General features: G+C 42.3%; 1 protein-coding gene across 2 annotated transcripts in view; it reads left to right on the top strand.

Moving 5' to 3' along the window:
- Positions 1–18,013, top strand: part of LOC126234601 (glutathione S-transferase 1) — a 72,635-nt gene that overhangs the window by 22,970 nt on the left and 31,652 nt on the right. Inside the window, exon 2 of one of the 2 annotated variants that reach the window (XM_049943320.1) lies at positions 7,827–7,998. In XM_049943320.1, the coding sequence (XP_049799277.1) occupies positions 7,855–7,998 (144 nt within the window). In that variant the 5' untranslated portion in view covers positions 7,827–7,854. Of the gene's footprint in view, positions 1–7,814; positions 7,999–18,013 lie in introns of both variants that reach the window. The other variant, XM_049943321.1, reaches the window with a different exon arrangement.

Below are 18,013 nucleotides of genomic sequence, written 5' to 3'. Positions count from 1 at the left end.
ATCTTTATACGACCACTGTGCTCACTTCGCATTACATGATTGTGAATGGTACAACAATGATTGTAGAAATGTTGGACGGTGCACGTTGACAAAACAATATTCCAGGCAATTCCATTCAGGGTGTGGTCATAGCACATCCAAACGCGATAGCTCCTTTCAGTGATTGTATCGCGTCCCCACAGTGACTCACGTTACTGCGCTGATTCCGCAAGAGCGCCTCTCACACCATTTCACTGCCATCACCTACGTCAGCAGTGGAACGTCACATGACCACCTGGTACCAGTTCGACACCGTCTAGGTCTTTCCGAGGCGACCGGCGTACTGTTTTAAGGTTGTGACTAACACTTAATCTGGTGATACTACCCTGAGTACAATAAAAAATTAATAATAAAATAAAGAAGGAACTATCATGAAGGAATTATCCAAATAGGAAGGAAATGTGTAGATGTCGTGTACTCGTACAGACAAATAAATGATAATAATTTCAGAAAAAAATATTTATTTATTCAGGAGAAAGAGCTTCACATATGGAGCAAATATAATGCATTGGTCCACATCTGATGCTTGGCATTGATTGACAGAGTTGTTGGATGTTCTCTTGAGAGGTATCGTGCCAATTTCTAACCAACTGGTGCGTTAGATCGCCAATATCTCGACTGGTTGGACTGTCCTGACCCACAATGCTCCAGACGTTCTCAACTGGGGAAAGACTCGGCGACCCTGCTGTTCAGGATATGGTTTGCAAACACGAAGGCAAGCAATGAAACGTCGTGTGCACAAGGACATAATCTACCCGGTCATCGGGTCTTATTTCGAAGTGGGACTCATCACTGAAGACAATTCTACTCCAGTAACTGAGATTCCAGGACGAAGATTCGTATGGAAACGCTGTGGATAGCGGTGGGATACCAGTCTGACTGTCACCCGCCATACTGCCTGACAACCAGAAATCATGGTCTGGGGTGCCATTTCCTTTCATAGAAGGACCCGTTTGGTTGTTATATACGGCACCCTTATAGCACAGCGGTACGTCGACGATACTCTACACCCCGTTTTATTGCCCTTCATGGCAAGCCATTACATTTCAGAAAGATGATGCCAGCCCGCACACAGCTTGTCTTCGTGCTTATCAGATCCTACCTTGGACAGAAAGATCCCCAGATCTCTCCCCAATTAAGAACATTTGAAGCATAATGGAAAGCGTCCTCCAACCATCTCAAGATTTTGAAGATCTGACGTGCCAGTTGGACAGAATTTGGCAGGATATCCTCAGGAGGACATCCAATAACTCTATAAGTCGATGCCAAGCCGAATAACTACTCGTATAAGATGGGAAGTGGATCAACGCGTTATTGACTTGCTCAACTTGTGAAGTTCGTTCTCTTGAATAGATCATCTTATTTTCTGGAATCGGAATGGTTTGTTTGTCTGATCTACTAGTTTCCGCCATATTGGGATAATTCGTTCGTAGTGGTCGTTTTCTTCATTTTTTATTTTTATTCTTTTTTTTTTTCATAGATTGTATTGCATCGCCACATTCATCGCCAGCAATTATGCTCCTACTATCATGTTAGTGGAGATCTCTTGCATCCTCTTTGTGGTATATATACTCACGGCAGCCTTGTTCTGCGATGTAATTAACCTACTTTCCTATGACCAGTTTTCAAGAGTTATCACCTCTACATGCATTTCGTGATGTCGTTCTTCAAGGTTGACACTTGTTGTGTATAGACTGTTGTCGAAAATGACATGCACATCTACTGTGTACATATTATATAGCATTGATCGGAGTACTGATGTTTGTTGGATTTCCATACTCAACCCAATTGGTCCCGTGCTGTTATTGCCAACTTTCATGGCAACGAAAATAAACATTTGCATATCACAGCATCTTCTTCCTGCCGGTTAAATTTCGCGTCTGTAGCACGTCATGTTCGTGGTGTAGCAATTTTAATGCCCAGTAGTCTATTAAGCAGAGCCTGTGAACAAGTATCTCGAAAACCGCGAAGCTGATCGAACGTTCACGTGCTACTTTCGAGAGCATCAACAAAACAAACAGAGGTAGAAGGACGGTGAAACTACCACTATAATCTAAATGGTTGGACGTCCGCGACTCTTCACTGAACGTGGGGTTCGGAGTCTTGTCTGCTCTCTAAAGTAGGATAAATGGTGACCTGTGGTGTCTCTAAGGAAAGAACACAATGCAGGTGCACACACAAGTGCGTCAGAGCACACTGTTCATCGTACATTGTTGAATATGGAGCTCCGCAGCAGACCAGCCCTAAGTGTTCATATGTTGACCCGACGACATCATCAGTTACGATTGCAGTGGGCATGGGACCATAGAGACTCGACCGTCGATGAATGGAAGTGTGTCGGCTCTTCGGGTGAATCACATTTTTGCTACGTTAGGTCGATGGTCTTAGGCCGATGATCACCTCTACAAACGTCGTCATTGAGCTGAACGGCGGCTCGAAACGTGCCGCGCGCCACGAACGCGATCTGGCGGGAGCAGTATTATACTGAGGGAGACATTCTCCTGCGTTTGCATGAGACCTTTCGTAGTAATCGGAGACACGCTGACAGCTGCTAACCACCTGCATCCCTTCATGCTTGATGTCTTCCCCGACTGTCAGCAGTATAATTGTCAGTTTCTCGGAGGCAGAACCGTGTTACAGTAGTCTGAAGAGCATTATAGTGATTTCGCGTAGATGTTTCGGTGACCAAATTTGACTTATGTAAATCTTATGGAACCCATCAATGTCGCTATCGGGCGCCATCACCGCGTGCGTAAATCAGCGGCCCGTTATTTACTCTAATTATATTACCTGTACTTAGACATCGAATGCCATGTACCTCTACCAAACTGGCGACTAACTGTCGGATTCCTGATACGTAGAGTCAGTGATATATTTCGTTCCAATGACGGACAAACAAACCATTAAGTGGATGGTGATAATGTTTAGGTCCATCAGCGTACGATTATCATAATAAAATGAGAGAAATCTGAGCTTTCGCACAAGGTTGGCGCAGGTGGCGGCACCTACACCGTGCTGACATGAGGAAAGTTTCCAACCGATTTCTCATACACAAACAGCAATTGACGGGCGTTGCCTGCTGAAACGTTGTTGTGATGCCTCGTGTAAGTAGGAGAAATGCGTACCATCACGTTTCCGACTTTGATAAAGGTCGGATTGTAGCCTATCACGATTGCCGTTTATCGTATCGCGACATTGCTGCTCGCGTTGGTCGAGATCCAATGACTGTTAGCACAATATGGAATCGGTGGGTTCAGGAGGGTAATACGGAACGTCGTGCTGGATCCCAACAGCCTCGTATCACTAGCAGTCGAGATGACAGGCATCTTATCCGCATGGCTGTAACGGATCGTGCAGCCACGTCTCGATCCCTGAGTCAACAGATGAGGACGTTTGAAGGCAACATACATCTGCACGAACAGTTCGACGACGTTTGCAGCAGCATGGACCATCAGCTCGGAGACCATGTCTGCAGTTACCCTTGACGCTGCATCACAGACACGAGCGCCTGCGATGGTGTAGTCAACGACGAATCTAGGTGCACGAATGGCAAAACGTCATTATTTCGGATGAATCCAGGTTCTGTTTACAGCATCATGATGCTCGCATCCGTGTTTGGCGACATCGCGGTGAACGCACAATGGATGCGTGTATTCGTCATCGCCATACTGGCGTATCACCCGGCGTGATGGTATAGGGTGTCATTGGTTACACGTCTCGGTCACCTCTTGTTCGCATTGACGGCACTTTGAACAGTGGACGTTATATTTCACATGTGTTACGACCCGTGGCAATTCTCTTCATTCGATCCCTGCGATACTCTACATTTCAGGTGGATAATGCACGACTTCATGTTGCAGGTCCTATATGGGCCTTTCTGGATACAGAAAATGTTCGACTGCTGCCCTGGCCAGCACATTCTCAATTGAAAACGTCTGGTCAATGGTGGCCGAGCAACTGGCTCATCACAATACGCCAGTCACTGCTCTTGATGAACTGTGGTACCGTGTTGAAGCTGCATGGACAGCTGTACCTATACACGCCATCCAAGCTCTGTTTGACTCAAGGCCAGAGGTGGTTGTTCTGGGTCTGATTTCTGAGGATCTATCCACCCAAATTGCTTGAAAATGTAATCACATGTCAGTTCTAGTATAATATATTCGTCCAATGAATACCCGTTTATCATCTGTATTTCTTCTTGGTGTAGCAATTTTAATGTCCAGTAGTGTAATAATCTTCTTTTTGTCAAAGTCGCTTATCTCAATGGATTTGCCCGTTTGCAGCCCATATCTTCGCTACGGTGATCCCCCATCCGTGTACTCTCCGCTGACATATTTTTGTTACCGTGTCACGTGTCCGCAACGGCACATGGAGGCATTCAACGTCGCTATAGCCAACGCTCATAATACCTTGCTTCGTGTATCTGCCCATGTAGGCGAGCGCCAGAAAATTTTTTTCACATTCAGAAGACGACCCTGACGATTGAAATTTCATGAATATGTCCTGCCGCAATGAAGAACGTCTTTGTTTCAATGATTGACGCCCCAATTCGCATATCGTATCCGTGGCACTCCCTTCCCTATTTGAGAATAATGCAAAACCAGCTGCCCTACTTTGGGATTTTTCGATGTCCTCCGTAAACTCTATCTGATGCGGTTCCCATACCGTTCAGCATTACACCAGAAGAGGACGGAAAAGAGTATTTCTAACGGTTTCTAAGTAGACCTGTTATATTTTCTAGTCGTCTTTGGTTTGCTTTGCGCACAATATTATCTATGTGATCGTTTCAATTTAAGTTATTCGTAACTGTAGTCCCTAAGTATTTCGTTAAATTGACAGCCTTTAGATTTGTGTGATATATGGTGTAGATGGTTGGTTGGTTGGTTGGTTGGTTGGTTGGTTTGTGGAAGGAGACCAGACAGCGTGCTCATCGGTCTCATCGGATTAGGGAAGGAAGTCGGCCGTGCTCTTTCAGAGGAACCATCCCGGCATTTGCCTGGAGTGATTTAGGGAAATCACGGAAAACCTAAATCAGGGTGGCCGGACGCGGGATTGAACGGTCGTCCTCCCGAATGCGAGTCCAGTGTCTAACCACTGCGCCACCTCGTATCGTATAGATTCAGTTATCACCTTTCCTGGTGTAAATCATTTTGCAGTTGTTTTTGATCGCCTGATGACTTTAAAAGAGGGAAAATGACAGCATCACGTGCAAACAAACTAAGTCAGATGCTCCGATTGTCTCCTATGTGGTTTATGTAGATCAGAAACAGCAGAGGGTCTACAGCACTTCCTTGGGAAACGCCAGACATTACTTCTGTTTTACTAGATGACTTTCCGTCAGTTACTACGAATTGTGACGTTTATGACAGGAAACCACGAATCCAGTCACACAACTGACATGATACAGCCGAGTCACGCAATTTGATTAGCAGTTCCTTTTGAGGAACGCTGTAAGAAGCCTCCTGGACATTTAAAAATATGGAGATCCGCTGTCGGTAGCACTCATTACTTTGTGAGAGTAAAGAGCTATTTGTGTTTCACAAGAGCGACATTTTCTGAATCCGTGTTGGCTGTTTCTCAATAAATCGTTTTCTTCGACGTAGTTCATAACGTTCGAGCAGGGTGTATGTTGCAGAATTCTACTATGTATCGATGTTAGAGACATGAGTCTGTAATTCAGCGGAGTACTCCTAGTTCATTTCTCTGGTATTCCCGTCTTTAGCGATGAAACGGTTGTGCAGGGTAGAGCAAATAAAAGTGGCCCGAGAACAGAGTTCAAGGGTACACAGATGATGATCAAGTCCCCAGAGGTCCTAGTGGAGGTAGTTTGCCATTGTCTTCCTCCGACCGTAATGGGGATGTATGATGTTGATGAAGACGACACAACAGGTGAAAATCCCTGACCCCGCCGGGAATCGAGCCCAGGACCCCGGGCTCAGGAAGCGAGGACGCTACCGCGAGAACACGAGCTGCAGAAGGGTACACAGAAACACAGCAGAGGCACGAAATACCGTACTACCGTCACTATAGTTGATGTTGAAAGTGCTTACCAGTCATCTCTTGCCACTTTTCGTCCCTGGTCAGCAAGATGATGAAGCTGGGTCGAAGCTGGACTGCTGGAATTGATGCAACCTCAACTGAAATGTTCTGCTGCAGTTCTTGAAATACATCGGGGTTGATGTGATACACCTCAGACTTGAAGGCTCCCCACACATAGTAATTGCGCACTGACCGATCAGTTGACCTGGATGAGCAGATAGGGCCGCGACCAGACTGACCTCTGTTAACAGTTCTGTCAGTTATGAAGATTGTGTAAATGTGCTCCAAGGTTCGGCCGGCTGTATTGCCAGTTGCTCCATCAGCGTCTGACGAAGGAAGATGGGACCAAAAATGCGGCGTGCAGACACTGCACACCAAACCCCAACCTTCTGATCATGCAATGGTGTTTCGTAGAGGTTATGAGGATTAGCCGCTACCCAGGACCTATAAGTCCTTGAGTTGACATAACCACTCAGATGAAACCAGGCTTCATCAGACATGAAGAACAGATTCATGTCCACGCCATTCATTATTATCTCAGTGAACAGCTGCTCACAAAACCGGAGACTACTCCACTGTGAGTATCACAGTTCTCTTCGCACTGCTCCACTCACAGTAACATACACATGCGCTTATGACATCGTAGTTGAGCGCCCCACAAACCCAACTCACACGAATACAGCCCTCATATCGCTCTGAACCGGCGTCGATCACGTGGCGGGCGTACGCGTGTGCGTCTTACGGGGTGTCGTTGTATGCATACATTCACGTCCAATCGTATCCAGTCATAAGGGCTCTTTTATTTGCCCCACAGTGTGTATGACTGCTAATCGTGGAGCTGTCGTATCAGCATACTCTGAAAAGAACCTGACTGGTATACAATCTAGACTGGAGACCTTGCCTTTATTAAGTGATTTAAGCTGTTTCGCTAAAATCGAGGATATTTGCTTTTAAGTACCTCACGTTTGCTATTGCTCTTGATGAGAATTCTGGAATATTTACTTCTTTGGTGAAGAAATTTCAGGGAAATCTGCATTAGTGGCACTGTCATCAGTAACACCATCACTGTTATCGCACCCTGAAGGTACTATCACGTCTTGCCGCTGGTATACTTTACATACAACCACAATCTCTTTGGATTTTCTGCCAGATTTTGAGAAGAGTTTCATTATGGAAACTACTAAAAGCATTTCGTATTGAAGCTAGTGCGAAATTTCGTGCTTCTGTAAAACTGCGACAGTCTTGGGGCCTTGCATTCTTTTAAATTTGGCGCGTTTTTTTCGTTATTTTCTGCAATAGTGTTATGACCATTTTTGCGTAAAATAGAGCATCAGGACCATATCTTATTAATTTGGTAAATATCTCTCCATTGTTGTCGATGCTATTTCTTTGAATTTAAATCTCATGTGGTCTACTCTCACGTAATCAGACTGGAAGGACTGGAGACTCTCTCTTACGAGGGCGTCAAGAGAATTTTTATTTGTTTCTTTAAACAGATGTATTTTTCGTATATTTTTACTGGTTTTGGATGTTATGATATTAAGTGTTGCTACAACAACTCTGTGTCGCTAATCCCTGGATTCATTTTGACGCTCCTTCAACACAAAATCCGTGATCGGGTACACTCCACGTTCGAGCAAATGATTCTTTCTGTAACTTAGTAATTAATTAGAGCACAGAACATTCACTACGCGCTTTGGACGTGCTGTAAGTTTTTGACGTTTTCGTGACGCCAGTCCTGTTTGCAGGTGACGTGTCGTCCGTACTGTGTCCGAGATGCCTGGCCTGAAGCTGTACTCGGTCAGTGACAGTCCCCCATCGACGGCTGTCAAGATGGCGCTCGAGGCTCTAGCACTCGAGTACACCAACATAGAGGTGGACTTCGCAGCCGGAGAGCACCTCAGCGAAGAGTTTTCCAAGGTATGGCGCCACTACACCTTGCAGTCATTAGGACGCCAAAAACCGATCTATGTGTACGAGGAGAGTCGAACGATACAACAGTGTACTGCGACATACGTTCCTGAACAATGTTGAATTCCTTATCATTCTACTGAAGACTGTTGAGTCTGACCATAACCACCTAAAAATACTTTTAGCAGTACTTGTAATAAAATAAAATAAGCTTTTGAAAATATTTGTGGTTGTTTGCGGTAACCCTCAACGATCTTGAACTAATAAAGGTGCTAATTACTAGTAATTATTGCCTATAGGATTAGAGGCGTGACACAGTGAAGTTTGGTAAATCGTAAAGCAACTAAAATCGCGCAGGATTGGGTAACTCATAGCTTTCACATGAACTTTGTGATAGAATTGATCCTTATTCTTCCCACAGTTTGTTGTAGATGTATTGGATAATAGAGTATTCTCTATCAGTGGAAATGCACGCTTCGAAACAGTTTTTCAAAGCTGTGGCAGAACAGATACAGTTAAACATAACCGTAGCATGTCAGTCAGTAGGAACGTGCTTTGTTCTCACGTATAACAACTTCTCTGTATGCTGAACTGCCCGTTCGCAAGAATCATGTCGCCTTCTTAACACAGAACTTGTGAGTAGTTCGTTCTTCTTCCTTTAGAAATTCAAATGATTGCTGATAACTGGACCCAAGTTGATACTGTGAACCTTGCCTTCCAGAAAGCCTTTAATACTGTCCTGTACTACTGAGCACTGTTTCTTGTCGAAACACAACTCAGCAAGTCTTTCCTAACTGGGAGACATGGGAAGGAGTAGGGTATTTATCGTGGAAGCATAATATGATCGTCGCCATTGTTCACAGGATGCTCACATCATCAGAAAGTTGTTTAGAAATGTAGGAAAAGCTGCAGGTAATCCTTACGGGGAGAAAGGACTGTCGTAGCTGATGCTCGTCAGTTGAAATGGCCACAGGTATCCATCTAGAGCTGTTTCAGTTGGAACAACGACATAACTCTTATTACGGATGTAAATAAGATGACAAACAGATACATACATGCAACTCATCCACCATTTCTTGGTCGTTTTGGCAGTTTAGAAACTCTGTAAAGTTCTGTTAATGGAAGAAATAGGAAAACTTGCAAAACGAGCCGCTGGTTTGTCATGTGTTTGGTCAGAAATTGTGAAACTGTACGAAAAAGAAGTAACTTATCCTCGAAAAAGATTAGTACTGAAATTGTAGAGAACGCTAATGCACTGGTGTTTTATCCTGTTTCGAAACGTACCTGCTGTACTATCTCGTTTATTACGACAACTACCCTGTGCTTGGATAACGGAACAGTATATTTGGCGACTGCCAGGCGTATCTTTGTCCTTCGCTACATAACGTACACAAATACTGGATTCACATCCTGTCAAATGTAAGCATAGAACGCGCACACGTTAGTCATATGCTCTGTCTCAATCATACTTCATAGTAACATATTCAAACAAGGTAGCACGTTTTTAAAGTCCAGACATATCAAGATTGTACTGATATGAATAAATCTCTGTAATGCATGTGTAGGCAGAATAAGCAAACAAGTGTTTGACAAATTATGTCAGATAAGTAAGTAGACTGTACAGAGTCCTCCGTTGTGAAATCAGTTGTGATGCTTGCTTTTATAATTAATGACCTGTGGTAACAGACGACTCCAAGAAATGATTCCGTTAATCATTTAATATCCGACCCTCCAAAACTAGTTGACAAACGTAAATTGTTTACTGTTCTGCTCGCGCTATCCGTATGAAGTAATACATGATATTACAATGCAGTTAAGTTTCAGTGGTATGTCGAATGCTGTTACCAAACTGTCAATCAAATACTTCACTCGTCTCAAAAGCTGACTGTTTATATTATAGTCTATTAATTATGAGTTTTTCCTTTCTCTCTTTTTGTTTTGCTTATATAACAGTGAGTTTTCTTGAGAGTGAAAACCATCTACCTTTTACTAGATTTATTTCTGATTGTACATTAGTACTGGTAGTCGTAAATTTTACGCTTTTAAATAAATATTGTCATACGAGGGCGTCAATATCTGTACCGCCTTTTGGGGATGACGTATCCTCACTGGTGCTGCAGTAAAATCTGTGATGTCCGCTACACCAGGACAAAATGAACGATCTTGGCAATAACGTACTTGCTAAGGTTAATATCACGTTAAATCTTAGGGTTTTGAAGTTCTGCAGTGAGAGTCCACCGGCCGATCGTTCGCGACATGCTGAAAGCCTCAGCAGTTCCAACTAATGCTAGAACAGCTGTTTGGTGCTCAGTTAGGGCAATATACAGTTAACACAGCCAGCGCCCGTTGAAAGTTTATTTTATTACTGTGTTCACAGTTTAGTCCATACGCGCAACACATAAAGTGCAGGAATGGCCGGTACAGTCGGTCAGCTTCTGTCTGCTTAAACTTCACTGAAAAACAAATCACAGTTAGGTACACCTCAGCACCTAATTAACACAGTTCAAACTTCTCATCAGCGATTTTCACTTGTTAAACTTTCAGTTCCACGAGGACAGTCTTTCAATAATGTTCCGGTTTAATACAGTAGTCACCTCCATTTACATAATAATTCTCCGTAAGAAATTAGTATTCCACAGCTCCCTCGACGGCTTCACGTTCCCAAGTACAACCAAAGGGTCTCTGTCGAACCAGTAATTGAGGTCCACTCTCAAATCCGTTATCAAAATCAAATCCAAATGTCCACACAGCGTGTCTGCATAAACACGTATCCTCCTCCCTATAAGGCAACTCACTTCCTCTTGTTTCAACAACAAACTCCCCTGAATCTTGACATCATTTTACTCACATAAAATATCTCTTGAAATGAGCCATCGAATAATCTTAGATACAGAATAATATTTTTGGATCATTTTATAATTACAACCCAGACAGTATTTTACATATGTGGAAACAAGAGTATAATTCTACAGTTTGTCACATGACAAAAAAAGCCATAAGAGGAATTTTAAACACTAAAATTTAAATATGAACAAATGAATGCATATAAAAATCAGCTGATTATCTTAATTAACAAAAATACATCCGTTTGAAATACTTCTTAAATACGTCACGAAATATGTCTACTACTCTTACAAATACCTCACAAAATACAAAGAGAAATAAAATAGAGAGATTAGCTACGCACGGAAGGGTACATTAACGTGTACATCCATACTCTGCAAACCAGTGTGAAGTGAGTGGCAGCAAGCACGCAATATTTTACCCGATATTAGAGTTTTTTCCCGTTCCACGTATGGAGCTCGGGAAGGATGAAAGGATGACTGTTTGTATGCGTCTGTTTGTCCTATTATCAGTCTAATCGTGTCCTTATGAACCCTACGGGGGCGATATGTAGGGGGATCTAATATGTTCCTACAGCAGTATTGAAAGCCGGTTCGTGAAACTTTGCAAGTAGCCTTCCTTGGGATAGTTTACGTCTACCTTTATGTGTCTGCCAGTTCAGTCCTTTCAACATCTCCATGACACTCTCCATCACTTCAAATAAACCTGCGACGATTTGTGCTGCCCTTCTCTGTGCGCATTCGGTATCTCTTGATAGTCCTATGTATATGGCGCGGGTCCCACTCGTTCGATCGTCATACTTAGATGGGTCGTACGAGTGCTTTGTAAGCAATCTCCTTTGTAGACTGATTGCATTTACCGGGTATTCTACAAAATGATCCGAATTTGCTACCTGTTTTATCAACAACTGATTTTATATGATAGTTCCATTTCATGTCCCCGCAAAGTATTAGACCCAGTATTCGTATGATTTTACCGAGTCTACTGTGACTCGTTGATACTGTAGCAATAGGATACTGCGGGCTTTGGTTTTGTGAAGTGCACAGTTTTACATTTCTGAACATTTAAAGCAAGTTGACAATCACTGCACCACTTTGAAATTTTATCAGTGTCTTACTGAATATTTGTACAGCTTCGTTCAGGATGTACTTCCTTCTGACTTACTGCATCATGTGTGAAAATTCTGAGGTTACAGTTAATATTGTATAGAAAGTCATTAATATACAACACGAACAGTAAGGGGCCGAATATACTTACCTGTGGTACACCTGTTCTGTCACTTACTCGCCTTCCATGATAACATGCTGCGTCCTCCCCACTGGGAAATGTTCAGTCCACTCACAAATTTCGCTTGATGTGGATACGACTGTAGGTTAGATAATAACCTTACATTTAGTACTGATTCAAATGCGTTTCGGCAGTCAAGTAATATTACATCTTCTTGACGGCCTCGACAAATAGCATCCAGTATGTCATGTTATAAAATTATGGGTTTGGGTTTCAAGTGATCAACGTTTTCGGAATTCATGGTAGACTGGTGTGACCAGTGCTTTCTTCCAACTACTGGGAAGAGTTCTTTTTTTTTTTTTTTTTTTTTTTTTTGGTGGGTTCAAATGGCTCTGAGCACTATGGGACTTAACAGCTATGGTCATCAGTCCCCTAGAACTTAGAACTACTTAAACCTAACTAACCTAAGGACATCACACAACACCCAGTCATCACGAGGCAGAGAAAATCCCTGACCCCGCCGGGAATCGAACCCGGGAACCCGGGCGTGGGAAGCGAGAACGCTACCGCACGACCACGAGATGCGGGCTTTTGTTGGGAGGGGGGGGGGGAGCTATGGTATATTTTAGTTAAATGAGGAGCTAAATCGTTCTCAGATTCGATATTTCTGATTTTATTTTGCTACTCTCAATATCAGTTCCTGTCTCGTCCGTGATGATGATGATGATGGTGTTTGGTTTGTGGGGCGCTCAACTGCGCGGTTATCAGCGCCCATGTCTCGTCCGTGAGTGACTAGGCACTAACTTTAATGCGACTAAGAGCCTTTACATACGGTCAGAATTTCTTTAGATGTTGTGAAAGATCTTTTGACAATATTCTACTACGGTAGTAACTGAAGGCATCTTAGCAGCGTTCCCACGCCCGGGTTCCCGGGTTCGATTCCCGGCGGGGTCAGGGATTTTCTCTGCCTCGTGATGGCTGGGTGTTGTGTGCTGTCCTTAGGTTAGTTAGGTTTAAGTAGTTCTAAGTTCTAGGGGACTGATGACCATAGATGTTAAGTCCCATAGTGCTCAGAGCCATTTGAACCATCTTAGCAGCGCCTCTCTGCCTATATTCCTACGCTTTGTTTTACATCTATTTTGCAGTAGTCTCCGTTTCCTTAGAAGTTTATTTACAGTGACTGTATACAAGGGGAGGGGGGGGGTCTTTCCCATTATGAACTGTTCTACTGGGTACTTTTTTTTTTTTAGTTTGAGACGCATGCCCCCTATCCTGAGGTAAAAGTTTCGTGTCCTTCATTGAGATATGAATCTAATGCTTGATTGTCTAGTTCGCTGAATGTGTTTCTACTTGTTTCCCTTCCTACATCGTTATTCACTGTCGGTAGAACTGCCTCAAGAGCGGAATCCTCAAGAGGGTAGGTCTTTCTGTCACCATTAGGTCTGATACATTTCCGTGATCAGTGGGGTTTCGATCTACCTCTTCTAGGCAGTTTTCGGAGAAGGCATTTAGTAATACTTTAAAGGCTGTCTTGTCACTCCCACCACTAAAAAAACTATAATTATCCAACTGGAATGTTGGATGTACCAGTCATACCAGTACTTTATCTTTCCGGAATCGGGTATAACTTGGTATTGTTTCGTTAAGTTCTTTACATGAAATATTTAACAAGGTCTTGTGGCCTGCTGCTACATATGTACGTCTAGATGTCTAAGAAATAGACGAAGCATCCACAAATAGCCATCTCATACAGTGTGTAGTCACCGCTTAGCACATATGTAACATTGGTCTATTGATATCCTGAAGTTTGACATAACGGAATAAGAGAAATCTCTAGGTAACACAAATGGATGGTGTTGGCCTACCTGTATTACGTATTCCTAGCGTTTGCCGCTGTAATTCGCATACATCGTAGCAGTGACAATGCTAAACGAGGCCGATACATAGCTCTTCTACACAACATTGCTGCATACGTCCTTATTCATACTACTGTTATCATTTGATCAGGAAATGTTTCTAGGCTGGCTTTCTACATTCAGAAGAAAGTTCGTATTTTCTGGATTAAGATGTAATGAGCCACGACATTTCTATCGCTACTTATATACACAACAAACTGCTCCCCCTTTCCTAGTGAAGTAGTTACGATATTAGAAAAAGAATAGATTGTTCGCCGCAACCACCCGCATTTAACTTTGTTAATTTTTTACACATGCGCTTAGAGACTTAAATCGCTTACCGTCAGGTACATGCCACGTAGAAAGAAGAACAGACTTGTGCCATGTCATAAATGTCATGAAAACTTCGTACAGACAAACATCAACGCCAATATTATATATATCAAATATTTTACAAGATTCACGGTATTGAATCTCGAAGAGCGTCGTACAAAATTACTACATGATTTTTTTGTCAATGTGAACATTCTATTGTTATTAGGCTCTTACATTATACAGTCATAGTAGATATGTTCTACAAATATTTGTTTTCAAACAGAACAGTTATGAAATGTAGTTTCCATATGGTTAAATATGTCATCCACATATGATACACTTCTGAATTTTATTAGGATTCTAAGCGTATTTAATCTATAGGATTCTCCTAGTTAAAATTCTTGCCTTCCTGTCCTACTGTATTACATTTTGAAATTGTGAATGACCATTCTCAGTAGCCATTTTCTACTTCAAGGTTTTAATTTAAACCGACAGAGATGATTCAGTATTGTTCATACAGCATTACTTCTCTGAATAGTTTCAGCAGAGACATATTTGGAAACATTTTCACCTCCACTTACCATTTTAACTTTTGGAACTTACTCCTGTACTCAACCCACACCATTTTTCAATTATTCCTGTAGTCAAGAAGAAACAAAGGAACATGTGCTGAATATATACCATGAATTTACATTCATCTGAATTTTGGAAGAACATCTTTGCCTCCTGGAAAATGTCACGAAATGGCATTATTACATCTGTATGTAGGATAGTAATACAGCATACGGTATCTCTAGTGAGTGATCGTACATGAAAATTAGTTTACTTTGCTTATTTCCATTCGCTTATGTCGTATGGTATTATATTTTGACGTTCGGGCAATAGGGGTTGTAAGTTTACGAACCTCTTGTCGACCCCTCTTCACGAGTCCGGGTATTTCGACATTGGCCTTTAAATATATACATTTCTTACTGTCATTTCTTGTTAACAATATTAGCTTATTCCCAAGAATACTCGGCAGCGATCAAAGCTGCATTTGGATCGGACTTCCTTAACTCTTGTGTAGAAAGGTGTGCAGTATACTGCTGCATCCATTTTCAACAAGCTACCGCTCGAATTCAAAAATCTTTGCAGTAATCCAACCGCTTCCAAATCGAAACTAAAGAGTTTCCACATGGGTCACTCCTTCTATTCTGTCGAGGAGTTCCTTTAAAAATTAAGCTGATTCTTATTGTATTATTGATTGCGCTTACTTAAACTTATGGACTGACTTTTTCGGGTTCTTAAACATTAAGTTTTTATCTGTTATTACTTTTATGTTGTAATTTCATGTACTGACATGTTCCATGACCTTGGAGATTTGCTTCTCAACTTGTTCCTAAGAAACTTGACGTAAATAAATAAATAAATAAGTATACGTCGGATTGCACAATAATTCCTTGACTGATAGCAATGAAATAAGACCTGCTAAAAGTGCTCTAAATATTAAATACAAGCGATCTAAGGATAAACTCATAAATCTGAACAGAAATTAACTTAGTTAAATACAGAATCAGTTGTTATAAAATTCACTATTAGGTCATTACCTTTCTCAACATGGAACAATGTGATCTTTGCTTAGTAAAAAATATGATTACATCCTGTGTAAGAAAAGCATATATAAGATTCCGTGATATGTTCTACACGGAAAATCCAAAATCCAGCGTCTCAATGGTATCTGCGCCTTCTCTTAGATATTGCTCTTCTTGCTCTCTGCTCTTAGTTTCGGCGTTTGTCGCTTCGCTTAAGAGAGAATATATCAGCCCCGGGTGATGGACTTTACAACTCAGATGTGCTTAATCCCTGGCTAATACACACATCGCACGCTAAGCAACTTACGGGAGTGACTTTGCCTACGATTTCGGCGTTAGGCAACTGGGTGGTCGGTGCTGCCAAGCAGTGTCGTTTGCTTACAGGGTAAACCGATGTCCGCTGCCGAGCCTCAGCTGTGAAAAATAGCGCCAAATAGTCTACGGTCTCGTTTCGGTCGTTTTTACACTTGAGAAACCGTGAAGGTGACCGATATGAATGCTACTGACCGTAGGTTGAGTGATAATGGCGCGTTCAAGTAGAAAGACGTCAGAGGACTTGACACCATATACAAAGTGGGTCAGGAATTTCCGGCGCTTGCGACGTACCATGCATGAAGGTGAGTAAGTAACACTGCCAGGCAAAATGTCTTTTGCACATGGCAGCTACCACACAAAAACAGTTGACTGCAGCGATTCAGAAGAAATTTTTTTATTTCTGCGGAGAGCGGCTGTATCCATGTGTGAAGTTAGTATTCTAATAAATGTTTTGGTTTTTAATTCCGCGTCATATTTTGCCCTACCGTGTTTCTCAGTATATAATAAGGAAAGGTTACTGCTAAAGAGTTAAATGTTTCGTATCTTACAGTCTCACGTCAGCACCTTATGATTAAATGATTATTATTCCGTTATTTGCCATGATCAATATAATGTTTTGAAATTAATTTACCAAACAACAAATAATTTTGCATGGTAGAATGTGCTCGCTGGACATTTTACGTTTGGTACACTTTGTCATACTTTTCTCGCATGTGAAATGTAAGTAAGACTAAGAGAAACTTGGGTGGTAGGCCATTAATCCCTCCTTTCCAGTGAATAAACTTATTTATTCACTGGCGGAATCACTGTCGAAATCGCTGTACTCCAAGAATCTTCAATTCAAACGCAGTATAAACAAAATTTGCATGACATTTATAGTTAACTTTCATTTTCAAAGAGTCTTTTTGATCCAGACTCAGTGAGTTATTTACAGTCTGCAGTGTGAGATTTAGTCAACAGAAACAGTGTTAAATAACCAGAAATCTTCTGAAGTTTTTCGTTTCTTCTTTGAATAGAGTTCACACGTTATTGTAGCAGGAAGTTTTTTGTATGCAATACAGAAACGTCTGTGAAACAGTAGAGTGAACATTCATCATGCCTGAAGGACAACCGCGACCAATGACTGAGTCCGCATCATCATGTTATGGACAGAGGGCTTGTCAACCAGGGAAACTACGCGACGTGTCCACTGGCGTTAAAATGATGTGGTGCCAATGTGGAATAGACTCCAGCTGACAGATAGTGTTGAGGACTCACATCGCACAGGCCGTTCATGTCCGACAGGTCCACAGGACGGTCGATATCTACTGCTTTCGAGTCAAAGCATCCGTGGGCCGAGTACCCGGGACTGAATTCGGCTTTCGAAGAAGCAAAATGACGGCATGTATCGCATCAGACTGTCAGGAGACGATTGCGTGATATGAACATCGCGACCACTATGTCACACATCACAATTCCATGGGCTTCGGGACAGATGGGCAAGAAATCAGTGCAGTATGGACGCTTCAGGTTTGGCGTCAGGTGCTGGTTGCGGACGAATCTAGGATTTCTTTGTACCCTGATTATCGCGGACAGCGAGTTTGGAGAAAACCTGTTAATATAGACTACGGAGGCCAAAAACACGAATAAAAAACCAATAATATCCAACGCCCTCAACACTGTGTCCCACATGTGCAACAAGATAGTGGTGGAGTGAAGTTCAGCGATGGTATTGCATGGGACCACCGTGCAACTCTCATGGTTGTTGAGGGTGGGTCTCACTGCTTTATGCTACACGGACGAGATTCTGAAACCAATACTGGAACAGTATTGCCAACACATTGGTGGCAATTTCATCTTGTTGAATGAAAACCTGCG

This window comes from Schistocerca nitens, chromosome 2 (assembly GCF_023898315.1).
Source record: "Schistocerca nitens isolate TAMUIC-IGC-003100 chromosome 2, iqSchNite1.1, whole genome shotgun sequence".
NCBI lineage: Eukaryota > Metazoa > Arthropoda > Insecta > Orthoptera > Acrididae > Schistocerca > Schistocerca nitens.
This window is presented reverse-complemented; position numbering and strand designations above follow the sequence as displayed.